Source organism: Protobothrops mucrosquamatus, unplaced genomic scaffold (genome assembly GCF_001527695.2).
Source record: "Protobothrops mucrosquamatus isolate PMUCROS unplaced genomic scaffold, P.Mucros_1.0 scaffold4302, whole genome shotgun sequence".
Lineage (NCBI taxonomy): Eukaryota > Metazoa > Chordata > Lepidosauria > Squamata > Viperidae > Protobothrops > Protobothrops mucrosquamatus.
This window is the reverse complement of record NW_015390216.1, coordinates 83,025-101,276: the sequence shown is the minus strand read 5'-3', so window position 1 is coordinate 101,276 and position 18,252 is coordinate 83,025. Positions and strand designations below refer to the sequence as shown.

General features: G+C 37.2%; 1 protein-coding gene across 1 annotated transcript in view; it reads right to left on the bottom strand.

Moving 5' to 3' along the window:
* Nucleotides 1-295: 295 nt before the first annotated feature.
* Nucleotides 296-18,252, bottom strand: part of COL21A1 (collagen type XXI alpha 1 chain) — a gene marked incomplete at its 3' end in the record, with an annotated part of 60,871 nt that continues 42,914 nt past the window's right edge. Inside the window, exons 17-27 of the mRNA XM_015828179.1 lie at nt 16,723-16,767; nt 16,539-16,592; nt 10,979-11,032; nt 10,238-10,291; nt 8,620-8,691; nt 7,576-7,611; nt 6,678-6,722; nt 5,296-5,328; nt 1,684-1,830; nt 1,533-1,587; nt 296-496 (exon numbers count right to left, since the gene is read on the bottom strand). Of these exons, the coding sequence (XP_015683665.1) occupies nt 296-496; nt 1,533-1,587; nt 1,684-1,830; nt 5,296-5,328; nt 6,678-6,722; nt 7,576-7,611; nt 8,620-8,691; nt 10,238-10,291; nt 10,979-11,032; nt 16,539-16,592; nt 16,723-16,767 (796 nt within the window). The remainder of the gene's footprint in view (nt 497-1,532; nt 1,588-1,683; nt 1,831-5,295; nt 5,329-6,677; nt 6,723-7,575; nt 7,612-8,619; nt 8,692-10,237; nt 10,292-10,978; nt 11,033-16,538; nt 16,593-16,722; nt 16,768-18,252) is intronic.

The following is an 18,252-nucleotide window of genomic DNA, read 5'->3' as shown; positions in this document are numbered from 1 at the left end:
CTACCAACAGGGTCTGTCTCTCAGAAGAAGCAATTATCTTTGCTTAAGAGATCATTAAAACAGTTATTCTTTAAAAAATATATTCACACACAAAGGTACATAGGATAAATAATTTTACTTTGGTGAGGAGGAATTTGGCAGCTTTCGTCTATTTATAAAATATCAGGATGGAGTAGTAGTCTAATTGTTAGAGTCTAGTACATCCAGAGAGCAGTGAATTGGAGAAAGTTGCTCGCATTCCATTCCTGTTCAAAACAGATTAAAATAGAAATGGGTTTGTAATGCATTTAATTACCTTTTATACCACGAGATCCAGGACGCCCAGGAATTCCTGCCAGACCTGGAGTGCCATCATTTCCTGGCAAACCAGGAAAACCTCGAGGACCTTGTGGACCAGTCAGGCCTGGTGGACCAGGAGGTCCAGAGATGGTATCATGAGATTGACAATGATCGCAATGCTGCAACCTTCTGTCCCTAAGTATAGTAGGCAACTGGGCTAAGAAGAATTCAGACAACAAATATTTAGACCAAACATAAACATCTCATTATCAAAGCATAACATCTATTGACCTCAAATTTTGGAGGTTAAATTTAGACCTACATTAGCTAAACAATTTAAAGCTACTCAACTTTGGCAAGAAAGCTTCATGCACAGTACATTTCACCTCACAATGTACTTTGCTCACCATTGAAAAAGTAGGGCTAGTAAGCCATGAACTGGGAGTAAGAAACACTTTAGGCACTTCTATACCTGAAATCTGACCCATCAGTTTTGCCCCCTAAACTGTGCCATCACAAGTATCCTCAACAGTTCCCACTGAGTGGCCGGCACTTCTTCCAACCTGCCGGCTAAAATATGTTTCATCTAGATTTTTTGAATTTCATCTCACCAAATGTTTGTCTACAGCAAAGTAGCAAACAAATGTGGGGAAGCAGCAAAGTTATCACTGAAACCAGTCAGAAAATATCAGGGGACTGGGAGAATGAGCAGCCTCTGTACACAAGTAGTGTGCTTCAATAACAGCCCTAAGCATCCAGCACAATGGGACAATAGCATCCTTTCAAAACTTTATTTCAGATATTTGCTTTCAAGTGGTGAGGCATTAAAACAAATAGGATGATTGTGAATTGGTAGCCATAATAAATTTATCCCAAGGTGGGGAAACAATTCATTTAGAAACAGGAAATCACTAAATCAATAATTATTTTTTTTTAAAAAAAATATATCAATTAGGGGTATCAGTTCAGATATGAATAGGATGCGTATCATTAGGCTGCATACTTATAGACAGGAGAAGAAAAATTGATACCAAAGTAGTTAATTTTATTTGGGCATGGCTTGTTTTTTAAAGTGTGGAACAAACCACCCATTTGATTATGTGATTATGTTGTTCTTATGAATGGCCATGCCCAATGGCAACCATTTTTAGGGTGCCTTGACACTTCCTAAAATTCCAAGACTGCCTTTGATCTCAAAACAGACTGCCTTGCCTGCCTCTACTGTAAATCAGTTCTGTTGACTGGGGACTCACTTCTCAGCACATCTGCACAAACTTGCCGAATAAATTCTTCTGAAAAACCTCTTCCCTGCATGGAACAGAGATATTTTAGAAAGTTTACACACAATTTTACCATGAAATGAACAGTAGTTTAAAAAAAAACCCCATCAACTGATATACGCACAGGTTTTCCATCTGATCCAGGGATTCCTGGAAACCCCCTCTCTCCTTGCATTCCCCTTGATCCTGGAGAACCCATCAAGCCATTCACTCCTGGTTCCCCCTTCTGGCCATGGTTGCCATGGAAGCCGGGATTTCCTTTCTCACCTATCTGAAATCCACAAAAAAAAAACAAAACCCAGTATTAAGCCACAGTGAAGTTTGCTATCAGCACATTAACATTCTCAGCATCATGTGTGGCCATTTTACAAATAAAGAACGCAACATACTTTTATGAGTCAGCCTTGCTATTTACTGCTACAGACTTAATGTTAATATTTACCTCTATAGTATTAAAACTCTATTTTCCGTAACCTTTAATTGGGCAAAACAGTGCATCATAGGGCAACCCTTTTTGAACTAAGATACCTCAAATGACCTAACTTAGAGACTCATGACTCAGGAGGAAATGAAATTTAGGAAGGTTGTAGCTGCTTCAGTGCTGCTGGGCTGCTGCTGCTTTGGCTCTGCCTGTCGGCTGCTGTGGTCACATGATGTTCACTTTGAATATTCTGTGACAGTTTCCCAGCCATTCTCACAATTATTCCCTCACCCAGCAGCAGCCACTTACATGCCTGCTGGGAAGGGAAGGAAAAAAAGGAGAATTTGAGAGAAAGGAACCCTCGCGTACCCTTCCTGGCCCATACTACCCCCTGTGCTCTCCCAACTGCTCCTCCTTCTTGCATACCTTTCCCAATCTTCACAGCACCTCTTACATACCACGACACACCACCCTTTCTGAATTTTCTCCAACCTGAGCGGCATCTTTTCTGCATCCCTACATATCCTCCCTGAGTCACACCGCTTTGCACATGCCTTCTCTGACTTTCATGGCACCTCTTGCACAGCCCTACATACCATTCCTGATTTTGCACACTCCTGCGCTCCCTCCCCCACCCAGTAGCAGTCACTTACCTGTGTGCTCGCCAGCTTCCCCACTGACTTTCTCCCTGCAAGCTTCCCACAAGCAAAGTAAATGATGAAGCTGGCTGAGAAGGAAGGAAGGAAGGAAGGAAGGGAGGGAGGGAGGGAGGGAGGGAGGAAGGAAGGAAGGAAGGAAGGAAGGAAGGAAGGAAGGAAGGAAGGAAGGAAGGAAGGAAGGAAGGAAGGAAGGAAGGAAGGAAGGAAGGAAGATTTTTGATGCTTCCTGCCAGCTTCCCCCAGGGAAACTCAATGGGGAAGATGTCAGGAAGTCAGAAGTCCCTCCCATGCAACTTTTATGCCCCTGCATGATCATTCTGCTTCTCTGTTCAGTAAGGAAATGTCTCTGAACTAATGACCCAATGGGGCACATGTTGTGTAATGCTTTACACCAAAAGTTAAAGTCCATTGCAAGAATAATCCTTTTTTCTTCCCCCTTTGTCATGATAAACAGCTTAAATGCTGCTTAGATTGTTATTAAAACTGGAAAATGTGAAATTCCAGAGTCATAGATGACATAAAAAAGAGAGAAGCAAGGTGAACTGTATTTTGTTTCAAGACAGTTAATTTATATAACTACTACTACTAATAATAATGATAAAGTTGGAAGGGACCAGGAGGTCATCTAGTCCAACCTCCTGCTGAGGCAGGAAACCCTATACCATTTCGGACAAATGGTTGTCCAGTTTCTTCTTAAAAACTTCCAGTGTTGGCACATTCACCGCTTCTGGAGGCAGGTTGTTCCACTGGTTAATTGTTCTAACTGTCAGGAAGTTTTCCTCCTCGATGTTTGGGAGTTTGAGACTTGGTTGGGAATTTGGAGGAAGAACGCACTGAATGATAATGCAAACATAGGAGTCAATATTCTGAAGCCTCAGCACTTCTTCTTACAAAAGGTCACTGTGAGTGCAGTCAAATGCAGATCCTGAGTGCATTTCAGTTCATGTATTTCAATGGCTCCAAAATACAGTTAAGCCTATGCTGGAAAATCAGTCAGGAATTATATATTTTTTCTAAATAGAACGCCAAATCCACCTCAACCACAATGGAACAAACACCTGGATAGACAGGTTTTCTTTTACTATTGTGACGGTGATTAGTAGCACATCCTCATCCTGTTTTAACTTCCTTGCAAAATGAAGTAATCCAAAGCCCCAGACAAATCTGCAGAAATGAGATGGTCCTTAAGAAACTGATACCATTTCTCTCATAAGATGTTCCCTCCTCTTGTCTTCTGCCAGTCTCAGATAATACTATGTTAAACTAAAATAAACTAAAATTGGAGCGGTAGCTAAGCTACTACAATACAGATTGTGACATTCTGGCAGGGCCATTGTTTCCTCTTGGCGATTTATTAGCAGCTTTTTGAATTTTTGAAATTCTGACACAGTGCTAACTTCGAAAAACAGAAAAGTCTGACAAAGTTGGCAAGACTCACTCTAAAAGAACTGGAGCGTAGCAGCCTTCTGAAAGCCACTAACCTATTCACGACTTTTAATGTCAACCTTCACTTTCTGGCTCAGATAGTTTAAAATAGATAAAAATGCTAATCTTATGATTGGAAAAACTCTTCTCCTATTCAAAGAATATAATATAGCTTACAAGAAGAAAAAGGAAACCAAGTAAAATAATTATACAGTATAAATTTCATAAACTAAAATAGCAGATTTAAAATACCTATGAGACATTCATTAATAAGGTATGCATGTAGCTTTGGTCTAGCCCTGAGGAGATTGCTTCTCCACTTACCAAATCTTTCTCAAATATTTAAAGGTTAGAAGAATAAACTAAGAAGGGGGAAAACGAAATATGATCCAAACCTTGTGCTTCTTGGGAGAAAGAATAAAAGTCAAATACAATAACTAAAGTTGAATGTAAAGAGGGATTTAAAAAAAATAATAATGAAAAAATAGGATATCAAAACTACAACCATTAGAATATAGCAAATCTTTTATGCAAAAAGACATACTTTATCAAACCAAAGGGGGAAAAATGTGCTTGTTAAATAAGTTTGCAATGTAGTTGAAAAAAAAAGTTACTTAACATTCTTCTCACTTTTTCAGAATCATTAATGGAGGTAGATGGCCTTTTCTAAGCCTGAAAGTTAAGCAGAATAAAGCTTGGCTAGTTCTTGCATAGGTCTTTGCAAGGAAATACCTGGCTGTGGAATTCTGGGAGTTGAAGTCCACATGCCTTAATATTGTCAAAGTTGAGAAACACTGCAAGTGTAGGCTAAATTGGGAAGTGAAAAAACATCCCAGGGGACAAAGGTAAATCTCTTCTTTGTAAGCCAATAAAATTACACAAATGTGTCTACAAGGCTAATCAGGAGTCAAGGTCAAACATAATGAGACTAATGTAATGAAACCTTGAAAGGCTGCAATTACAGTTACAGTTCCCAGTAAGAAAGTTGTTCTTTGGCTACACTAGTTGGGAATTCTAGGGTAGACTATAGTAATTAAACATACCACACAACTAATGCTTGAGATTGACTGATATTTGAGTCTTTTCTCTTTGAGCTCTAAGTTATGTTAAGCAAAATCAAACTGACAAATTCATATTCAATAATGCAACATAAACTCCATGCTCAAACTAGCAGCTGAAATATTCAGAAAAACAGAAAAGAAATGAACATAAAACTAAAAACAGCACATACCTCTCCTTTATCTCCTTTTAATCCCATAGATCCCTTTTGGAATCAAAATTGCAAAACACATAATGAGTTATTTTATTTCTACTGACACATAGTTAAATTTACTTACATTAAAACATACATTTAAAAAAAAACACCATCTTTTTCATTCTGACATCCAACAACTTGAACTATTATTTTTTTCCAACAAGGAAAAAAAATCACTCTGCAAGGTTAACACAGGGAAAATGTCCTCTTTTAAAACAAAACATATAGACTTGGATACAAAACTCTTCTTAGAAAAATTCAGTTAATAAAATATTCTGCCTTTGTGGATGCAAGCGAGAGGCACAAAATTGTAGCTGAATCCTTCTTCTCTCTGTAATCACCCAAAAGGTGCTCCCAGAATGATCAGAAAGAAATGGGACTGAGATGTCCAGTTTAGTTTCCATGGAAAATGTGTCCATTGTTCCAGTCAGGCTCCCTGCTTTACCATCCTTTAAAAAAAAACCTTTTAATTAAAAATAAAAGAATGGGGAGCCATGAAAAAAGGGCAGGCCTCCACCATCATTTTTTTGTTTTAAAAATAAAGTTAAAAGTGGTAAACTTTGTTTAGTTGGCAGCAAGCAAAAGGCACCCAGGTGCCCCAAAAGTAAGTTGGGTCTGGCACAGAACATCCTGAGGGAGGGAATGTGGTCTAAGTGTTGCAGAACAGGAGCACATCCGTTTGGTTTGTGATGAAAACATGCATGTTGTGACTGACTACTTACACCATGGCAGCTATTTATGAGAATCTAAGTATATGCTGTTGGCACAGGTAGTCCTTGGTTTACAACAATTCATTTAGTGGCCGTTCAAAGTTCCAATGGCACTGGAAGAAGTGACTTATGAACTTTTTTTCACACTTATGATCGTTGCAGCATTCCCATGGTCACATATCAAAATTTGGACACTTGGCAACTGGCTCATATTTATGATGGTTGCCTTGTCCAGGGGCCATGTGATCACCTTTTGCAAGCACCTTCTCACAAGCAAAGTCAATAGGGAAGGCAGAGTCACTTAACAACCATGTAAGTAACTGAACATCTGCATTGATTCATTTAATAACTGTGGCAAGAAAGGTGGTAAAATGTGGGAAAACTCACTTAACAAGTGTCTCACTTAGCAACAGAAGTTTTGGGCTCAGTTGTGGTGGTAAGTCAAGGACCACTGGCATATTCCTAATACGTCCATCAACCCAAAATATTTCTAGTGTCAGGTGTAAGAAATTAACCAGAGCCTTATGAGAATTGCCAAAATCAATCGGTGACAAGCTTTGTTTAAGGATAAAAGAATGGAAAAAACACAAATATGTGATATAGGAAATTGTGAAATTCAAAAGGGACTTGATAATCTCTCCTTCTTACCTTATGGCCTGGAGTACCCGTTTTGCCTCCTTCGCCTTTATGACCCTTAAGAAAAAAAAACCAAAATAGTTACTGATGTGAAATGGGATATCCACACACTATACATAAATTGGATCCTAACAAACTTATTCATTTATTTCAATATATAAGGATGATTACATGCAGACTTCACAGATTGCTTGAATTATTAAGTTCCCTTATTTACATTCCAACTGTGAAATTTATGTTGTCCAAATTTCAGTACATTGTTTTATATCACATTTATATTGATTCAAACAATATACACACCACACCAGATATTTATAAACCTGAAGCAAAACAATGGAACATGACAGCAGAATTAAATGGATCTTAATTTTAAGGAATATTTAAGCCAAAGGTGTAAAAACAGCTTAAGAAATGTCAGAAAAAGATATCGGGGAAAAAATTTCCACAGGTGTAAGATCAGATAGGACTTTCATTAATATATATGTATGTATGTATGTATGTATGTATGTATGTATGTATGTATGTGTATGTGTGTGTGCGCTTTGATGTAACTTGTTCATATTTTATGTGTTAAAACCTCAATAAAGCACAATGCTAATGTGTCATATTAACTTTAGATTGTGTCTTAAATAACAAATTTGTACCAATTGGATCCTCTACATACTCTCAGCTAACAAGCTGACCAGCTTAATTAACTCTACAAGATCACATTTATGATCCTGGGACGGTAGTTTTGTTCTGTCTAGCAGAGGTCAGAGAACGAAACCTAAAAAAATCTATGGCTTCTCTGACTGAACAATAAAGCACAGATTCACATGTTATGCAGTTTCAAAACTTACGTTCTTTACATCAAGCAAGCATTATTCGTAGTTATATCATAACTAAAAAAAAGGAAAAAAAAGCAGCATACCTGGATGCCTTTTTCGCCCTGATTTCCTCTCTCTCCCTGAAAAATAAAAATCAATTTCTTGTTAAACTGTTATTTGTAACAGTAATGTTGAAATTAAACTAAAGCAAATTAAAAACCATGGCAGATGGTCCTTGACTTACAACCACAATTGAGCCCAAAATTCCCATTGCTGAGCAAGGCAATTGTCAAGCAAGTTTGGCCCCATTTTACAACTTTTTTTTTCAGAATTGTTAAGTTAATCACTGTAGTTGTTAAGTGACTCATGTGGTTGTTAAGCGAATCTGGCTTCCTCTATTGACTGCTTGTTGCAAGCCAGCTGGGAAGATTACAAAAGGTGATCACGTGAACCTGGGACAGTGCAACTGTCGCAAATATATGCCGGTGCCAAGTGACCAAATTTTGATCAAATGACCATGGGGATGCTGCAATGGTTGTAAGTGGGAAAACTGATCACAAGTCACTTTTTCAATGCCGTTGTAATTTAATAAATATTAACTAATGTTTCTTCTCTTCTAAGGAAGGCCAAACATGGAATTTAATCCACTAATCTCTACCTTTGTATTGATATTATACAGACAAAACAAATGATTCTAGCTGGATATTCACCTGTAGAAGATAAGCTGAACATTAAAAACAATATCATCAGAGGTTAAGGGAATTGTCTGAATTAAATGTACTTTTCATTGATAAAAGTAAGCAGTGCAACCATGTATTCTGGGAAGAGTCCTGCAATTTCTGGTTCTGATTGGGAGAAATGTAACTACAAGTTAACTTTTTGTCTAATGGTCTTAAGCAGTGGTGGGTTTCAAATATGTGAACAACCGGTTCTCTGTGTGGATGCCGCTTCCGGAAGTCCATTCTGGGCCTGGGCAACAAAAAAATAGCTACCAGTTCTGGCGAAGTGGTGCGAACCGGCTGAATCCCACCACTGGTCTTAAGTATTGTAAGGGTAATTCACAGCTAAAGGCTCACTGATTCTTTGGGCTTTGTTATAAAAGGAAATACAGGTCCATAATAATAAATAAATAAATAAAACAGGCATACCTTCAAACCCGGAGGACCAGGCATCCCAGGATAACCTGGTTCACCTGAATCACCCTGTCTTCCTTGTTCTCCCTAAGTAACCAAAAAGAACTCCATAAATAGGAAACTACACATGATGAAAATGCATTGTTCTTGTGAAGCTGTGGACACAATATATGATTCAAAAGCATATGGGTGGTAATGACTGTGGGCTTCTTCTTTTTTTTCCTGGGCCTTCGCATTACAGTCATGCAAAATCTTAAGAAAAGGTTCTTCACAATAGGAGGGAGCATGAATGAAATGGCTCTTTAAACTCTTTACATGGTATTAAAGTCACTATATTATTCATGGAGCATACTGTATGCAGCTGTCCCACTTCCCCAGCAAAGTATTTCTTTCATATCCTTATTTCACAATGCTTGTTAGAGAAGAAGATTCATATCTTTCGGGGGGGGGAGGGTTCCTGAATATTTCTACCACAGAGTAAATCCCTGCGATATTTTGACATCAATTGAACTGTAAACATAAGACTCTTGATGAAAACTCATAAGCACATTCATCATTCTTGCCTTTGCTCAGAATACTGAAAATATCCATCAACATTAAGAAAACAGAATTGTTTACATAAAAGCACAGCTCTTTTATCACAATCCTGATAAAATTATTTTAGAACTTAATTTATGCAAACATTTAAAAGAACTGCAGTGTTAAATAATTTTTAAAAATCACCTCATTTCTAACTGCTACAAGCATTTCGCCAACAAGCGAACCATGACAGACAGAAGTTTAAATTGGCAGTGGAGCTCTAGATACAGATAGTCCTCCACTTATAATCACAATTAGGACTGAACTTTCCATTGCTAAGCGAGGCGTTATTAAGTTTTCAATTTTGTGGCCTTTTCTGCTGTGGTGGTTAAGCAAATCACAGGGGTCATTAAGTTAATTACACAGTTTTTAAGTGAATCTGTCATCCCCCCCATTGACTCTGCTTATTGGAAGCTGGATGGGGAAGTTGCAAACAGCAGTTATGGGATCCTGGGGTACTACAACCATCATAAATACATTCCAGTTGCCAAGCACCCAAATTTTGATCCTGTGACCACAGAGATGATGCAACGGTCATAAGTGCAACAATTGGTCATACGTCACTTTTTCAGCACTAATATAACTTTGAATGGGTCACTAAACAAATGGCCCTAAGTCAAGGATTATCTGTACTTTCAACAAAGGTTATCTTTCACAAACGTTAGATGTAAAGGGCTCTAGTTAAACTTTGTGCAGATGTCAACATGAGCCATGGTTAAAAGTGACAAAAATTAACATGGAAAAGGAGGTATAAGACCTGAATAAACTGTGTATGGATACTGGTCCTCCATCCTAGAACATATACATCCCTGGAGCTTCTGCAAAAGGGAACTCCTTCCGTAAGCATAGTTCATACTTTTTGTTATTAATAAGGAGTAGCTAATACAGGCAGTTTGTCCTTTGATTAGCAGGAGAAGCTAAGTATTTAAGTAATCACAAGTTCATATCAGGAAGAGTGAAATGAACACTGAACACAAAGCAAGCATAGTTTTTCACGTTAACCAAAGAATGTAATTCCTTGCCTCGCAACACACCGAAACTTAGTCAAATTTACCTTGATACCTGGAATTCCCGATTTCCCTTGTGGTCCTTGTTCACCCTTGTTGCCCTGCAAATGTGAGACTTTAACTAGTTAATGGAGTTACTAAAACAAACTGAACAAAACATTTAGAGAGGCAAATTAAATGAATAAACCATGCTACATCACTACAACTCTTCCTCTCTGGAGCTACTGCTTTTCTGAAATTCCCCTGTCGTAATGAACACAAAGTAATTTAGAGCAGTATCATGAATTGTGGCTGTATCTGAGCGTGCTGGTGTGTGTAAGAGAATAAAGGAACATATTAGAGAATGAAAGGGGAATGGATACAGTTCAGCTTACAACTTCTTCCCTTTTCATTTCTTACATACATGAAGGAGATGCATTGAAAGACTGCAGTACTGGGCTTATGGGACTTACAAAATCCCATACAATGAGCATGGGCATAGAAGCTTCAGTGCACAGACTTTAATGTTCCAAGATTTCTACAAGAAGCTTCACTTATTCAGATGTGCAAGCTCTTGCTCTCCCTTCTAATTTAAGGAAAGGACTGCTGTTTCACCTTTGGATAGAATGAAACAATTTTAAAAAGTCCTGTATTTTCTGCATGTATCAAGCTTCCTGTGATCCCACATATTGAGTTCACTAAGTTAGAGTTCAGAAGACTTTTCATATATTTGATTTTTCTCTTGTTTCTTATAATTTGGGTAACATTTTTAAGACTTTCTTTTTTACAAGTCAAAGCAAAGAATGTACCTTAGGACCTGACCCTCCAGGTAAGCCTGATGATCCTTCAAGTCCAGGAAGACCCTAAGAAATAGAAATAAAAACGGACATATACAAACAACCCTCAAAATCTATTTTTAAAACTAAGAAGGATGGAACATAAGCAATACAGATTATATTACAATTTCTTCTAACGTGAACCCTTTCATTTCTTACATTTGAATAGCACAGATTGAAAATGTGCATATATTGCAGTGTGTTACACTGCATTCCACCTCTTTTTGCCTTATATTTTTTTACTTTCAATTGAACATTTATCATTAATTCCTTTCAAATACAAATAAATATAAAGTTTACATATTTATTATTTAGAGACTGATAATCCCTTTTCCTAAAAGCCTTTCCAAAAGATGAAGTGCTCTTTCAGAGTTAATATGCTTGCTTTAAAAAAACCAGGCATTTCTACTACTCTGCCAGCCCATGTTCATCTGAATCAATTCTGCCTTATATGTATACAATTTCCATTTATTCAATAGAGTGGAAAAATTTACTCACAATGGAAAAGAGAAATAAGAGGTGGATGAGGGACTAGCTGAGTAAACAGCATTGTCATCAATACTAGACTTAAAACCTGACACTGAAACCAAATTAAACAACAAAGAGCAGAGTGATCCCAAAATATATTGTGTGAAGTGCTTGCCCAGGAAAAATGTTGAGAGGCTTCTCCCACATGAGCAGCACCAGTGGGATCCTGTTTGGACTTTGGCAATCACAATAGAAATTTGGGCTTAACTCCACTAAGTCATGATTAATTTTCTCTCTCTTCATCTGCAAGGGCCAATTAAAGTTACATAGTTGTTAGTGCCTCTTAAGTGCAATGATCCATTAATTAAGGAAGGTTAGAACATAAATATTTAATATTACCAACAGTTATAAAATGTACAAATGATAAACTGGCACAGAGGATACACGTTCGCTCCTTCCCTTGCTCTCTTTCCTATTCCTTTCCCATAAACAGTGTTTACGTTATATCTGCCCAAGCATTAAGTACAATGAATTCAAACAGTCAGGGTTTGCAAGCCTATTTCAAGCCTCTGCTTGAAAAATCCTCTGTTTATAATAGATCAAGTGTGCATGTAACTGGTGCTTTATGTATGGCTCAGGTTCAAGCCAGACATAATACTAAACAGACTATCAAAACTACATTCTTAAAATTAACGGCAAGCACAAGGTGCTCAAATAATTCTGTTTTCACTGGAATCGTAGGGCGATTTAACCTTTTCGGCCTAGTCACAATGCCTATGAAATAAGCCAGCCTAGGATAAATTTCTTGTTCATTTGAAAAGCCTGGTATTAAATGTATATATATAATCTTGTAATATTGCTTACCATAAACCAAATAGCATTTAGTCTGACATAAGCCACTGGCAAAGCCAACAAGAGAGAGAAAGAATTATAGCAGGAGATAGAAAAAGGATTTTTCCAAGGTTGATTTCGTTAATAGCCTAGACAAAAAGCCTCCCCACCCCCCAAAAAATCAAACCCTGCAGAACGCAGAAAACTAATACAAGAATCTCCACATGTTCAAAATCAAAAGGGCCAATCCCATATTTTAAGTCAAGAAAGTTTAAAGAAAGTCTTTTGGGGGTGGGGGGGATATTCTTTGCAAATAGGTTTTTCTTACACAGTATAGAGCACAGACATGAATATCCTGTACCCTTTCAAATGCTATTAAATCCCAACTCCCATGAGCCCCTGCCAGCACTACAAAACACAAGAGATGCTAGGAGATATAATCCAGCAACATCTGAAAGTCCCCTGGCTCCCCACTCATGATGTAGCACTTTTACAAAAGTAGCCAAAAATGATGCAACAAGAATGAAGCAAGTTTTTGAAATACAGTATAACAAATTATTGTTGCTTTTTTCTCCAAAGCTGGAGTTACTAATGGCAAATATAACAATAAATGATTGAAGTTGGCAACTATAATGGGAATAATTATTCCTTATTCCTGATTAAATTTCCCTCAGGTATTACACATGAATTGTCAACAAGATTTTCATCCATTCTCTTCTGGAACAACTACTGTAACTAACAGCAAATAAATTTCACTTTATATTCTGGCTGATTTCTCTTCAGCCACTCTAAATATTTAAATAATCCATGCACTTGAAAGTAAACGGATCCTATCATGGGAAGAAGAGACTGAAAAATAATCATAATAAATGATCTGGAAAATGTACTATTCGAACTGATATGGAGCTTCCTGCACATGCAGAAACAATCTTGGAGAAACCATAACCACCATACTGCAAAGCAACCCTCCTACACCAACTATTTTGTGGATGTGCCCACTACATGCTTTCAAAATGCAAAATGTATCCTAGCCTAAAAGGATGCCTGCCCAACTTTAAGATTTTAGGATATGTATGTAATATCTTGAACACTGGGCGTTATCTAACAAAATAAAATTCAATGGTGAATAAAGGAAGGTTCTACATTTAGGCAAGAAAAACCAAATGCATAGGTATAGTATAGGTGGTACCTTGCTCAATAGTAATAACTGTGAGAGGGATCTTGGAGTCCTAGTGGACAATCACTTAAATATGAGCCAGCAGCGTGCTGCAGCTGCCAAAAAAGCCAACACAGTGTTAGGCTGCATTAACAGAAGGATAGAATCAAGATCACTTGAAGTGTTAATACCACTTTACAATGCCTTGGTAAGGCCACACAAGGAAAACTGCATCCAGTTTTGGTCACCACGTTGTAAAAAAGATGTTGAGACTCTAGAAAGAGTACAGAGAAGAGCAACAAAGATGATTAGGGGACTGGAGGCTAAAACATATAAGGAATGGCTGCTGGAATTGGGTATGTCTAGTCTAATGAAGAGAAGGACGAGGGAGGACATGATAGCAGTGTTCCAATATCTCAGGGGCTGCCACAAAGAAGAGGGAGTCAAGCTATTCCCCAAAGCACCTGAAGGCAGGACAAGAAGCAACGGATGGAAACTAATCAGGGAGAGAAGCAACCTAAAACTAAGAAGAAACTTCCTGACAGTTAGAACAATTAACCAGTGGAACAACCTGCCTCCAGAAGTGGTGAATGCTCCAACACTGGAAATTTTAAAGAAGAGACTGGATAGCCATTTGTCTGAAATGGTATGGGGTTTCCTGCCTGAGCAGGGGTTGGACTAGATGACCTCCAAGGTCCCTTCCAACTTTTTATTATTATTATTATTATTATTATTATTATTATTATTATTATTATTATTATTATTATTATTATTATTATTATTATTATTATTTAAAAGATAATTCTGGACATCCCAAAACCAGATTTCTCTCTAAAAAAAATGTTGTCACCCACATGCAAATTGCCACAAAGTGGCAATACTGTTAGTGCTAATATAGCAGGAGCACTTGGCAGACTATCTAAACTTATTTATCACTGCTTTACATTATATTAATGAATTTACAGCCCAAACCACAACCCAACTTAGTAAATTCCATCTTGATTTATTTCAGTGGAATATACTTCATCTTCTGATCTGAAAGCATCAGGTTTGCTCAATAATCCCAGGATACCAGTCTTGTGTAGTGCAAATTTGCTTTAATAATATTGATCTGACCAAGAATAAAAGTTTAGGTCTATATTGCAAGCTCACATTCTTCCTCCTCTTTATTTATTTACTCTAGTTTTATCAAATATATATGCTGTTGATCTCGCAGTGCAAGCCAACACTAAGCAGCTTACAACATGATAAGAATCATCATCTTCCTATGATATTTATGAAGATATAACAAACTGTATATATGCACTTGCCAACAAAAGTGCGTATAATCAAGGCCATGGTTTTCCCAGTTGCAATGTATGGATGTGAAAGTTGGACCATAAGAAAGGCTGAGCGACAAAGAATTGAGGCCTTTGAACTATGGTGCTGGATAGGACTCCTGCGAGTCCCTTGGACTGCAAGGCGTTCAAACCGGTCAGTCCTAGAAGAAATCAACCCCGACTGCTCTTTAGAAGGCCAGATCCTGAAGTTGAAACTCAAATACTTTGGCCACCTAATGAGAAGGAAGGACTCACTGGAGAAGGGCCTAATGCTGGGAAAGATTGAGGGCAATAGAAGAAGGGGACGACAGAGAATGAGGTGGCTGGATAGAGTCACTGAAGCAGTAGGCGTGAGCTTAAATGGACTCCAGAAGATGGTAGAGGACAGGAAGACCTGGAGGAACGTTGTCCATGGGGTCGCGATGGGTCGGATACGACTTCGCAATTAACAACAACAACAACAACAATATATGCACTGGCATTGTCCTTAGTTTGACTAGGAAAGGACCTTTTCTTTCCAGAGATAATGATAAGCACAGGATAAATATAAATAAGCAAACAGAGATCAGGCGCAGCCTTAATTCACATCTTCCATTCACATACATATTCAAATGTGAGAACTTCTACGTAAACCAGAGGATTGCTATTATTAATGTGGTAAGTGACAATAATTAAACTGAAACCTAAAGCTAAATATTTGATTTTAAAATATGCATTGAGTTCATGAACCTTTTCAACAAAAGGCAAAAATTGCTTATTTGGTAAACCTATCACAGGGATCAGAATACAAATTCAAATAGGCAGGAAAAGATGGGGATTGCAGTAAGAAGTCTTTGTTCAGAGACTAAGTGGAAACTGCTATTGAAATGGCAGAGAAAAAGCTTAAGTGGCAATCTTAAAATAGATGATTAATCTATCTTTATGGTGGTCACCACAAAATAGAAAGCCTGACTTGTGTATATATAATCTTATACCAGCACAAATATCAAGAAGAGGGGTAATAGAATATTTTGCAAAGGGAAAAGGGACCATGTGAAACCATTGTATGCTTTTTGTTTCCTGATGTTTATCATGTGATTCTCTAGTAATAGAGAATCCTTCATTGACTGAGCTCCCCAACTATTATAGTACTTTCTGAGATTAAATCTACAGTTGAAAGATGAAGCCTCTTCCAAAATATTTCTTTATTAAAATGGAGCTATGTCTACATGAAGAATACCCATCACTTTGAATTTACATTGGTGACAGCCACCATCTGTTCAAAATTAACGTACCATCCATTCTGGAAAGAGAATCATTTTGTGGAAGCTATTAACAGGTCAGAACAGAGGCGCCTCCTTCTTATAAAACAGTTCAATGTGATGGAAAGAATCATAATTTTCAAGTTCCCTAATGAGTGAGTGACAGAACATTTGAAAGGATCCTCAAGGCAATGAATAGTCTCCCCCTTTCAAAAAAGCATTTAACTTCAATTTCCATGTAGTATTCAGTATGCATTAATTCAAGACAGCGCATCGGCAGCATAATTAGTTTGTTTTGATGAAGTTATACTGGTTTTCTTCTCTATTTTAAAACTAGCATTTTTGTCTTCATTCCATCATTGTCTTCATTTCATTCGGACATTGACTTCTGGATTTTATAGTTGCTGTGAAAGTATAATACGGAACTGGGTAGCGTGATTTTCTTCAGGTCCATGATTCCTATAACCTTGGCATTTTGCCATACCCACTTCAAAAAATATGGAATAACAAAAACATACAGGTAACCCTGGCGATCCTTTTGTTCCTTCTTGTCCTGGCAGCCCACTTTCACCCTATGATAAATTTAAAAAACAAAATAAAACATTATTTAATTTATTATAGAATACACTGTGGCAGTAATATTTTAAAGCAAAAAAAAAAACAGGAAATGTCTCTATATTAAGTCTACATCCTGATAAATACCTTATCTCCTTTTATTCCTTGAATTCCAGGGATCCCAGGAATTCCCTTGGGAAAAATAAATTAAAGCATATTAAACAGAAGCACCACTGTGTTTCTCACTTGAGGCTCTTTATTCCTTCTTTAATTATCCATGGAGATAATTATGCATTCATATCCCACTGTGACATCAGACTTGAAACAGAAGTTGTAAGTACATATTTATGTGTGAACGACTATCCATTATAAGGAAACATAATCATGAACATTGGTTAGAAATAGCTGCATGTTGGCAGTATCACCTATTATATTTGTATATACCACTTTTCATGGTATATACTGTAATCTTTGAGCTGTGAATCAACAGAGGAAATTAGAATTCTTGACTGATTCTTGAGCATGACTTAACAATGCACAGAGGGAAGCATCTGAAAATTCTTGATCTGGATCTTTAACCACATACATAATTACTCTTATGAAGCATTAAACTTACATAGCTGTTTCTATCCTGGGCTTCTAGCTCATTAAATAAAAACTATGGAATCACTATGCATAATGTATCTTCAAAAGTATTTTTGAATTGATTTAAATTATTTTCTTTCAATGTAATAATGTTCCTTGTGTCTGCAAGATACTAATCTTTCTTTCAAGAGAATATTTTTGCATGAAACTTTCTCTGCTTTCTTTTTTTTCTGTTTTATTTTAGGGATATTGTAAAATATTAAGAAAAAAATGTTTCATCTCAAAAACAGCTTTTATTTTTGGACTGAGTTATTTTCTGGGAAAATAACAAAAAACAATGAGGTCTTTATTTAAAAAAAAGAAAATCTAATTTCCATCCTCATTGTAGCAAGTTTTGGGTTATGACCCTTTCCTCCTACGCCATAAAAAGCATTGGCAAGAAAACATTCAGAAAAGTACTTGGTGTCTCTGTTGGAAAACCCTGACTATCTAAATGCAGTTGTGCTTTTTGGCTTGGCTGGTTTGAGTTTACAGAACTCTCCACATTCACAGTGGCTGTGACTCATTTAATGACCACCAAGGCTCATGGCACCCACAATCATTTAACCTTAGCAGAAGTTACTTCATCACACAACTTGCATACCACAAACAGAAGCTGCCAGTTTTCTTTGCTACTGGAAGCCACATGAAAAAAACCAACAGTTCTTGCCAAGGGTGAGCATATCATATGATTTACTTGCTAGCAGCCAAGAACAGCCACATGCTGAATTTTACAAGGGGATCTTCAATCTAGACCTCACCTATCACATTATGCTGATCATAAGAAGCAGAGGAAGTACATTTGTGTGCAGAGTTTACAAGCACACTTTGCCTCCAAAGGTCTAACACATAGTAATTAAATTCTTAAGGCAATATTTTTAAAAGAACAGAATTTATTATTTTAATTAAAATGTGTAGTATACTTGGATATACTAAAAGTGGCATCCCCTACTTTCTACATTTGCAACTGCATTCAGGAACAAAGACCATACAGTATATCACTATTAGCTGGTGCAACTTTTGCTTATGCACATAGATTTCAAATGCTGTACT